At 36.4% G+C, this 11,515-nt stretch overlaps 1 protein-coding gene across 1 annotated transcript in view; it reads left to right on the forward strand.

Moving 5' to 3' along the window:
* xpo5 (exportin 5) overlaps positions 1 to 11,515 on the forward strand; it is a 99,606-nt gene that overhangs the window by 46,633 nt on the left and 41,458 nt on the right. Inside the window, exon 26 of the mRNA XM_016249922.1 lies at positions 5,550 to 5,596. Within this exon, the coding sequence (XP_016105408.1) occupies positions 5,550 to 5,596 (47 nt within the window). The remainder of the gene's footprint in view (positions 1 to 5,549; positions 5,597 to 11,515) is intronic.

An 11,515-nucleotide genomic window follows, 5' to 3' on the forward strand; every position in this document is an offset into this window, starting at 1 on the left:
TTAAAATCAAAGGTTGAAACTGCATTATTTAATGGACCTGAGCTAGCATGAACTAACAGTTGTATAAAAAAAAAAAGGGATTACTTCTATAACAAATGTAGCTATTGTTAATGTCAGTGCATTAACAAAGGTTAACTAATGATACCTTATTGTACCTTGTTACCAATTGTTCTTTATAATTCTTTTGCACTTTAATATATTTCAAACATTCGTTTGTGTGTATTGCTGCTTTACTGTATTTTAAATGTTCAGTTCTTTTTGTTATAAGAAAAAAAGTTATTAAACCTGTTATATTGTATTATGACAACATTTTTTGCAACATATTTCAGTATCGTGATAATACTGTATATCATGATAAAAGCTTTAGCAATTATAGCAACATGAAATTTCAGCCTGGTCTCATGTTTATATGTAGGTATTAATATGTAACATTTACAAGCCCAAAACGTAAATTTTTGTAAGTTTTTATTGATGCTAAAATGTACAGTTTTGATGTATTTCAACGTTTGAAACGTACAAATTGCTACGTATTTTTAGCTAAAAAAGTAAAAATATTTACGTATCTTTTATATCGAGACGTTCGTATCAATGCATTTGTATAATTTTATCAATAAGTGATTTTGATTTTTAGACCCCTTAACCTACCCCCAAACCTAAACCTACCCATTTTACACCGAATGTGCATTTTTATCATTTTATTAATAAGCCATTTTGATTTTTAGACCCCTTAACCTACCCATTTTACGGTGAATATAAAAGGATATAAAACACAATTGATCAAAATATGCAGAAAAATAACCATTTTAGTAACATTATAGCATTAAAATATTTTTATAGTTGCTAATCCCACTCCTTACCTATAAACCTAAACATTTCTGTACAGTATAAGAAAAACATGACAGACAGATAAATGCAATTACAATCATTTATTTGTTGCAAAAATGTCAAAAGCAGTACCAAAAGTAATCCAAATGACGATGCGTTGCAGCCTCGGTCCTCTCTGGTGGAATACAGTAGGTTTGTGTGAGCCAGAGCAGAATTTATGTTGTTAATCACTGAAAATATTATCCAGATTATTTTCCCGATCCACTCCGTGAACTTGTGAAGGCGTACGCGCATCATTCAAACACAACTCACCAGAAACACGGCATGTCGCAATCTGTGACGAATACAGGCGAGAGCCAATGAGCGTTCGAATGTCCTGCCGTCAAACCTAGTCAGTCAGGCAGTCAGCGCGGGCTTTGCTGCTTACAGTCATTGGACACGCTGCTCGGGATGGAGATGAAGATCGCCGAATAAAGGCTTGGATCAATTTAGGCGAGAACCAATGAGCGTTCAATTATCCTGCCGTAAAACCTGTCGTTTGAAGTGGCAACATTTGAATTTGTAAAGAGCAGTCAGTCAGGCAGTCAGCGCGGGCTTTGCTGCTTACAGTCATTGGACACGCTGCTCGGGATGGAGATGAAGATCGCCGAATAAAGGCTTGGATTTGGGTCGGTTTCTCGCAGTTGTATGGATTCGGAAGATTTGGATTACAGCGCACAAATAAAATTGTTTCACTTCGTAATTATGCGTTTTTGGTGTATTTTATAGTTCTATTGTCAGTTACAGCATGTCGGAGAAAATGCCTTTTGTGGCCCATGGCAAACAAAGTAAACATTACATGAGAAGTAAAGGTTAAACGATTGCAGAAATGTTATTTATTTTAATGTTTAAAGTGAAGTCTTGTTTAACATTATGTAGGCCTATTCTTGGAAACGAACTGGCAGCAGAAATCACACAACAAAACGAAATGTTATAATTTAATAATAAATAAACGAGTAAACAATTTAATAATGGAATTGAAAACAAGGTAATTGATATGACAACTAAAAACCAACTAATAATAAAATTAATGCCGCGATTTGAATATTCATAAGGATTAATTTTTAGGTGTTGTCAATATGTCAGTTTTGTACGTTTAAATGCTGAAAATACATCAGTATTGTACGTTTTAGTGCCTGTAAAAACGTAAGTAAATGTACGTTTTATAGAACCACATTTTACGTAATACATATGAATCATCATGAGATCACGTTGGAAATTGTGATACCGTCGCATGCCTTGATAGAAATAGCTAGTAGAAAGTAGCTCTTTGTTTCACCCACTGCTGCTGCATCTGGGGGTCCTAAGAATTTTCATGGCAGTCACAGGCAAAAATCTTAAGAATCAGTCCCTAGGTGGGTGAAAACAATGAGAAGTCCTATCCTTGCCCAGCTTGGTACCAGAGGTGGCCTTCTTGCCCTCTAAGAGGTGTCTGGCTGTTGTCCTAGCATCTCTATCTGATGGCATTGAACAGTTTGCTAATCTTAGTCCACCAAGATCCAATCAAACAGCAACAAACCTTTGTCCACTATTATGGTCAAAGAAGGGGTCAGCCCTGCCATAAACTGGGCCCTGGAATATGCTGTTCACTACAAATGAATGACTCAGTAACTCACCTATTAAAGGGGTCATAGGATGCTACATGCATTTTTACAAGTTGTTTGAACTGAAATGTGTGTTGGCAGTGTGTGTACACAATAGTGGTGCTCCGATTGATCGGCTACTGATCACTATCGGCCGATAATCACGTTGGGATGTTTGATCGGCGGTCTCTAAAAAGGCAGATCTCCAAAAACCAATCTCAAGCTGATGAATCTGCCGTGAGAGTTTTGGCATGACATGCAGAGGCAGTCTCAGTCTCTGTCTGGCGCCGGTGAAATAATTATAATGCTCACCTTCATATTTCTTCATTAAATAACTTAAGTAATTTGAAAACCTTGTTTGAGACGTAATTTCACAAACAGCGTGAGTGAGTCACCGCGCACGCTCTCTCTTTCTCTCAAAATACGCAAATGGCTTCAAATCACCACATCGCGTCTGTCTAGAAGCGAGCTGCACGCTGCACAGTTGACACAGGAATTGTCACTTGCACAATCGAGGCAGTGTCACATCGTCCCTAAAGTTTATAAATTGCATTACTTTTTAATTCTTGCCAGCATTTAATCATTCAGCGCTCGCGCGCTCTCCTGGAGACCGTATACGCTCATGCACACTCGCAGCGCACACACATAATGCCAAGTTCACATTATTTAGTTTGCAGTGCATACGTGGTGCGTATTTTTTCTGCTCTCATGTTAACAGATTAAAGCGTTCACTGCACACAGCTGCGGCCTGGCAGTGAGTCTGGAGCGGTGAGTCTGCACTGCAGCAGTGCAGAGATAGTTTCTTCACGAGTCTATTGCTGCGCTGAATTAAAGTGACAGCGCATTGTTTGTAGTAATTACACCATAAATGCATATAATTAAAGTCTACTGTGTTTCACAGTCAACACATGGTTTTTTTGACTAGGTTTAAAGGGAAAGAGCACTTTTAGATAAACAAGGCAATAATAGATGGCACTTTAGATGGTAATAAAGATTTAAATGCAAAAGGAAAGGCAGTAGAGCTGACTATTTCTGTCAATGGTAAGTTTGAGATAACGTAAGAAAAGTAGTTTAAACATTTTGCCACTTGTTTGAGCAACTTAATATATAAATCTAGAAGTAAATGCAAAATTAAAATGCATTGAATAATGTGTTGCTTATATTTATTTTGTTTAAACATGTCTGTGAAAGATTGCATTACTGTACTGTGTAAAATAAAGAATTGCAATGCTTAAAAAGCATTTTCAGAGACAATGTTTGGATTTGAAATCAAAATAATGGATAAATGTTGTGTTTGTGGTAAACAGCCACGGATCTGTAGCGGACTGCTGTGTGAAAGCTGCTTCACCTCTCACAAGAGTCACCTAAGAGGGGAATTTCCCCCATTTTCAAAAATGAAATTCAGGCCCTGAATAAATGTCTAAAAATCCTGATTGGAGTATCACTATAAATAGTTATAAAGGATAAATAGAAGGCTCTAAAAAGATCGGTATCGGTGATCTGTATCGGCAGATACTGCTGTCTGTGATCGGCGATCGGTGATCGGCCTCAAAAATCCTGATCGGAGCACCCCTAGTTAATAATGTGCTAATTAGCCAGTTTCACGATGAATGCGGCTTAAGTAAACAGTCTCTCTGAGAGCAGCTCGGAAGAGAGGGGCTGGGTCAGCAGAGCTCATTAACATTTAAAGGGAAATGCTACAAAAATGGCTTGATCTGAAAAGAGCTGTTTTTGACAGGGTAAAAAAAGGTGTTTTTACACTACCATTGAGAAATTTTAACCAAACTATGTTACAGACTTTTTATTAAGACCCTAAAGAATCATATCAACTTGTGGAAAATGGGCATCATATGACCCCTTTAAGACAGGTACCTGCTGCCACCCTCTAGTGAATTTTGTTTCATATTTAAGTATAATTTCATATATTATACTGCAATTGTATGTGCAGTGTAAATGTTTTTATACTGCCGCTTTCTGTGCCACCTCTGCAGTGCAAAGATGTTTAACAGCCATGTAGAGTCTTAGTATTCTAATTAAATTTGTTTTAAATAAAAGAATGTCACATAAAAAATGCCAACATCTAATAAGGTGAGAAACAATAGCCTATTAAAAGGTAAAATTGCTCCAGGAAAAAAAATATTTATAAGGGAGCAGATCCTTTAATGCAAAGTTAAATTACCTTAATTTGTCACTGCTATAAAACTAACCATTGCACTCAATTTGCTAAACTTCGGGAATCAGCTGCCAATGACAGGCATAAAACAGTTAGGTTCTAGCACAAAAACAAAATATTGTCTAATTACCAGTTTTATCAAAATCCCAGAAAATATTAAGAGATCACTGTTTTCATTTTTGCACACCCCTACTCTGAAATTTGTAGGTTTTATAGGCCACACAGACGGTTTCACTTCACTGTTGTTACATCATTCAGGGCATGTACACACTCTAAACTTTCAGGAGTGACAACCGCATTTAAATGCGCGAGTGAATCTCCCAAATTATCATTTTTTTTGTGTGTACTGAACAGAACTCACTCTCAAAATAGCCATCATTGACACCATGGTAACCACAGCAACGTTCTGCCATATTGCAAGTTTAGTATCCACTATTTTTGACCAAAAAATGAATAAAAATTCACCAACCAGTCAACAGTCGAAGTTTGGCAATTTAAGGCTTCTTATTTGGGATTGGCTTAAAAAGTGATCCAGTTTATGGAGTTAAAGTAGGTAGGTGCAGGTCACGATATTCTGTGGCTTATTTTCAAGATAAAGCATTTGGATATGTTTTTTTTTTTTTTTTTTGATCTCTAGCAAGATCTGACAAAACGGATTTAAGACATACCTTGATTTCATGATTTCTTGCACCACACAAACAAAAGAGAGACACTACTCTGATAGGTCATTAACAACTGGTTGTTCAGTTCAGTTCTGTGCACACTGCATAGAATTTTTGTATATGCTGGTGTGACTACCTGAATTTTTTGGAAGTTAATCCGGTTGTAGAATGCAGTTGTCACTCCTGTAAATTACCAAAAAACAATATTGACTGCAGTACAGGATTTGCCTAATGTTATCTCCTATTTTTTTACTTCGTTGAAAACAGAGACTGAACTTTCGGTGGCAGATCATCAACCAACGGACCAGTCTGTGGTAAGACATTTTAGTGTTGGATAATACTATCAATATTTGTATGCATATTGTGTTGTGTACAGTTCTGAAAATGTATACACTGTTTTCAAGTTGACAAACTTCTTTTCACATTTATTGTGTAACACCCCTGGCTTGCTGTAACTCTTAATTTTAATGATAGACTGCAAGCCTGGACATATCTGTAGAAAATATATATATTGATGATAAAACTGAGATGTTCTAATTTGACTAGGAATTAGCTTTCTTGTCGGTGAAGATGTAAGATGTAACATTTTGCTTTTGGAAGATGTTATAAACTACAGCAGTGCTAGTGCATTAAATCATTAACAACTTAACTCATTAACATTGACAAATTATCTATCAAAATACCATTTAAAGGGGTGGTTGATTGTGATTTCACATTTTTAACTTAAGTTAGTGTGTAATGTTGCTGTTTGAGTATAAGCAATTTCTGCAAAGTTATGACACTGCCATAATTTTAAAAGACAATATCTCCATTTGCATTGAAGTTTCAGTTTAATGCCTACAAAAAATGGCTTGTAGGGACTACAATGAGCTACTTCCCGGGTTGGTGACATCACAAACCCAGAAATTTACATAAACCCCACCCCCGGGAACATGCAACAAAGGGGGCAAGGCCATGTGCTCGAAAAAATCTATTCCTATATGAATTGTGATTCTGGCCCTTATTTTTTTTATTTTATTTTTTTTAAAGAGTGCAAAACAACATACGGTGAACACAAAATCAGCAATAGAACAGCAATGATAATAACAGCAATGAAAATAAACAGTGATGACCATCTGACAATAATAGTAGTAGTATTCGAGTAGTACTAGCATGCATAATAATAATAATAATACTAAAGATGGTGATGCTAATAATACCTTGTGATGACGGCAACAGTAATATCAATAATAATAAAAGTAATAATAATAATGTAATAACAATCATAATAATAATAATAATAATGTAATAATGACACATACCACACCTATTCTAGCTTCTGTGTCAATGTTTTGTTTTTTGTTTTTTTCCCTTTCCAATTCACGGTAAGATTACTATATGTATATGTATGTATGCTATAGCGACTCAGCTCATGTGAAATATGAATAATTAACCATAACTAGTTATAATTCATTATGAATATTTAAATCCGCTGTAAAAATTCCGAGCGGGAGGTGGCACTTGCTGGAGGGTTTTACGACCCTTTGTCTCTAAGCATGGTAATTTGCAAATGGACTTGAATCGAAATTACTAAAGATTCTCAGGACCCTAATATATATTGCCTATGTACCAATATATAATATACACGCTTGTTTCGATCATAAGAAGGCGAATTCATAGATACTAGACAAGGTAGGATTACAAATAGTGAAAGGATGACAGGAGTGTGTTTCAATTATAAACCTGCATCGCAGTATACAATTTCAAAGACAAAATACACGATGACAATAATATACCCAATGACCTGAAGGATCATGTGTGTTCATTCAAAGAAAGGTTTTCCTATTAATTAATTAGCAAAGAAAAGTCCTTCCCTTGTGGATTTTCCTTATGGGCAAGGAAGCTATTTTCTTCACCTAAATTCCAGGAGGTCGTAAATGTATCGGGTGTCAGCATTGCTATGGAACCAGGGGCCTGTTCAGCTTCCTGGGGTGTTACAGAGTATTTGTTAAATCTAGCTAACAAAATATATATTGTGTGTTTGAGTGGTCCAGACGCTACAATGCCTAAGCTGATGTAGTGCATTAAAAGAAGCGTGTGGTGCATTAAAATCAGGATGCGGTGCATTAAAAACATGTGTGGTATATATTGGGTGCAGATTTTATTTTGTTATATTTATACATTTTAGGTATATATATTTAGTCTTATGATCTTCATTAAACCATTACCTTCCTTATATAAAATATCATCCCATCAACATCAGCTTATTACTGCTCAATGTTTCTATGATATTAATAATAATAATAATATTGAAAACAATATTGAATACACTCATAGCATTATTAAAATCTTGTATAAATATGTATAATAATAATAATGTGAATAAATAAATTATTAGGATGAATGTGTCAGATTTGTAAAAGTTGAATGAGGTCTGATCTGGAGTGTTGTGGTTCCGAAGTATAGTTGTAAGGGAGTGAGAAATGTTCTAGGGAAATGTAATCTGTGAGCAAATTTTTCCAATGCGTTATGTGAATAGTGTTTCGGGATTTCCAGTTCAAGAAGATAGTTTTCTTGGTGATGGCTAAAGCTGCAAGGAGTATCCTTTTATTATTTCCTGATTGAGAGTTGATAGATCACCCAGTAGACAGAGTAAGGGGGATAATGGGATGTGGCAGCCCAGGAGGTGGGATAGGGATTCAGTGAGTCTTTCCAAAAGTGTTTAATGGGTGGGCAGTGCCATGTGGCATGGATATATGTGTTCGGACAATTTTTTTGTGAGCAGTGCGAGCAAGTTTCTGATGTGAATCCCATTTTAGACAGCCTTTCCCCAGTGTAGTGTGTTCTGTGAAGAGTCTTATACTGTATGAGCTGAAGGTTGACGTTTTTAGTCATGGAATAAATATTTTTACAAATCTGAGTCCAGAAGTCGGTATCAGGAGCAATAGAAAGGTCGTCTTCCCATTTGATTGTTGGTAAAGTTACGATTTTATTTGAATTTGTTATAGTTTTGTATATTTTGGAAAATAATTTGTTCGGGGAGGATACAGTGGGGCAAAAAAGTATTTAGTCAGCCACCAATTGTGCAAGTTCTCCCACTTAAAAAGATGAGAGAGGCCTGTAATTTTCATCATAGGTATACCTCAACTATGAGAGACAAAATGAGAAAAGAAAATCCAGAAAATCACATTGTAGGATTTTTAAAGAATTAATTGGTAAATTCCTCGGTAAAATAAGTATTTGGTCACCTACAAACAAGCAAGATTTCTGGCTCTCACAGACCTGTAACTTCTTCTTTAAGAGGCTCCTCTGCCCTCCACTCGTTACCTGTATTAATGGCATCTGTTTGAACTCATTATCAGTATAAAAGACACCTGTCCAAACTAAATCTGCTACTGTAAAAGGAAGGTGAAGATTGATGGTTCTGGTGTTGATTTTAGATGAATCAACTGATTTGAGTTGCAAATAGTTTAAGAATTGATTGCCCCCGATACCGTACTCCCGGGCTAAGTAGGAAAATGAAACTAGGTTGTTAGACTGAAAAAATGTGATTAATATGTGTGATGCCCTTTTCTGCCCATTTATGGAAATTTAGAGTTTTTTTGTTGCAGGGTTGATCCAAAGTGGGGTGAGGTTAGATGGAGCCTGATTGGAGTTTGTGATTTGGTGATATTTCCACCAGGCGGTCAGAGCCGAAGCTATTGTCAAGGCTTTGAAGCATGGATGGTGTTTAATGGACTGACTGAGAAATGGGATGTCTGATATGTGCAAGTTTTCGCAGAGTGATTGTTCTATATCTAGCCATATGATGTCTGACTGAGAGGGGTGAGTCCATTTATATAAGTATTGAAGTTGGTTTGTTAGTGAGTAATGGTAAAAATGTGGGGCTTCTAAGCCTCCTAAAGATTTGGGTTTTTGTAAAGTGCTTAATTTTATCCATGGTGGTTTATTTTTCCAGTAGAATCGGGTGATGATGGAGTCTAAAGATTTGAGCCAAGTGAGAGAAGGTTGGGTTGGGATCATTGAGAATAAGTAGTTTATTTTTGGGAGTACTGTCATTTTGATTATAGCTATTCTGCCCTGGATGGAGAGTAGTAAATTGAGCCAGTGGTGAAGGTCGTCTAAATAGGTGATGTGACCCGTGCATAGGGGAATGGGAGATATCTGGGCTGCCACATCCCATTTGGTTTGATGTAGTGGAAGAATCGAGGATTTATTCCAATTTATTGCGTAATCTGAGATTGTAGAGTATGAATCAATGGTTTGTTATTTCTTGCAGAGATGATTGAGGATTTTGCAAAAAGACTAAAATGTCATCAGCATATAAACTAATCTTATGTTGTGGTGTGTGGATTCCTCTGATGAGTGGGTTCTGGCGGATGGCTGCTGCTAAGGGTTCAATGAAGATGGTGAATAAAGGAGAGAGTGGGCATCCTTGCCTAGTCCCCCTGTGCAGTGTGAAGCTTTGTGATGTTAATCCATTGGTGGTGACTGTGGCAGAAGGTGTTGTGTATAAAATCTTGATCCAATTAATAAACGACTGCCCAGAGCCAAATTTTTGTAATGTGGTGAATACAAAATTCCAGTTGACTCGAAAGCTTTTTCTGCATCTAAAGTGACTCTAATGGTGTTTTCCTGTTGTAGTGATGAATAATGGATTAAATCGTATAGTCTGCGTGTGTTGTTGGATACCTGCCTACCTTTGATGAAACCGGTTTGATCTGGGTGGATTATGAATGGCATAATTTTTTCAATTCTATGTGCAAGAACTTTACTGATTATTTTGATGTCTACGTTGATGAGAGATATAGGACGGTAGTTTGACGGAAGGGTTGGATCTTTATTAGGTTTGGGGATGAGTGAAATAGTGGCTGTGTTCATGTGCACTGGTAGTGGTAATATTAAGTTTTCTTTTATTTCTGTTATTGCTCTGATGAATAATGGAAATAAAATGGACCAGAAGTGTTTATAGAACTCAGCAGGGGAAGCCATCGGGTCCTGGTGCTTTAATGTTAGGCATTCGGCTCAGGGCGATATGAAGTTCTTTTTCTGTAATTGGTTGGTCCAGTGCATTGATTTGTTCAGTGTTAAGTTTTGGGAGTTGAATATTATTGAAAAATGAATTAATATCCTCTTGTCTTGTGTTATTATCAGATGAATAAAGTTTAGCATAGAAGTTTCGAAATATTGTATTTATTTCTTGTGGAGAGTTGGTAACCTTCCCTGCTGAGTCCTTAATAGTTGCAATTGTTACTTTTTCTGTTTCTTTTAATTTGATTGGCCAAATATTGACTGGATTTGTTGCTGTGATGGAAGGTTTCTTGACTGAGTCTATGAATTAGAAATTGAGTTCTTTTATTGATGATTTTGTTTAGCAGGAATTTTAGTTTTCTTAGTTCATTATATATTACTTCTGTTGAGTTATTTGCATCTTTTTATGGACGGAGAATGATATGATTTTACCTCGTAGTACTGCTTTGCCTGTTTCCCAAAGCAATGAAGCTGATGACTTTGGAGAGTCATTTATTTCTAGGAAGGATGTCCACTCTCTTTTAAGTTAACTGTCAAACTCTGGGTCTTTAAGGAGAGATATGTTAAAGCGCCATCTACTGGTGTATTTATGTAAATTAGCTGGATTCCATATGAGTGTTATTGGAGCGTGGTCACTGATGCTGATGGGGTGGATTTTGTATTCGGAGATATTTGGTATGATTGAGTTACTAGTTAGGAAAAAGTCGATGCGGGAGTAGCTATGATGAATCGGCGAGTAAAATGTGTATTCTCTGTTAGTTGGATGCTGTAGCCTCCAACCATCGCCAAGGTCAAAATCTCTCATGAACTGTATTATTGTGTCAGTGGATTGCCAGTGTCGTTTATTGCTTGTGGATCTGTCAAGTGGTCAATTACAGTGTTAAAATTGTCTCCTATAATTACCGGGCAGTTGGAGAAATTTTAAATGGAAGAAAAAGTGTGAAAAAAAGAAGGGTCGTCTGAATTTGGGCCGTAAATGTTGGCAATTGTTACCGGGTTATTGTTAATTGATATGTTTATGATAATAAAGCGTCCTTCTGGGTCTGAAATAGTTGTATTATGAACAAATTAGATTTTTGTTTTGCTTATCAAGATACTTACTCCTCTTTGTTTTGAATTATAAGTGGCTGAAAATGAATGAATGAATTGTGCTGATCTTAGGGTGTTTTGTTTTGAATCTGGAAGGTGCGTTTCTTGTAGTAAACATATATCTGCCTGTAGAT

The sequence above is a fragment of the Sinocyclocheilus grahami genome, unplaced genomic scaffold, assembly GCF_001515645.1.
Source record: "Sinocyclocheilus grahami isolate Dianchi unplaced genomic scaffold, SAMN03320097.WGS_v1.1 scaffold960.1, whole genome shotgun sequence".
In the NCBI taxonomy this organism is placed as follows: domain Eukaryota; kingdom Metazoa; phylum Chordata; class Actinopteri; order Cypriniformes; family Cyprinidae; genus Sinocyclocheilus; species Sinocyclocheilus grahami.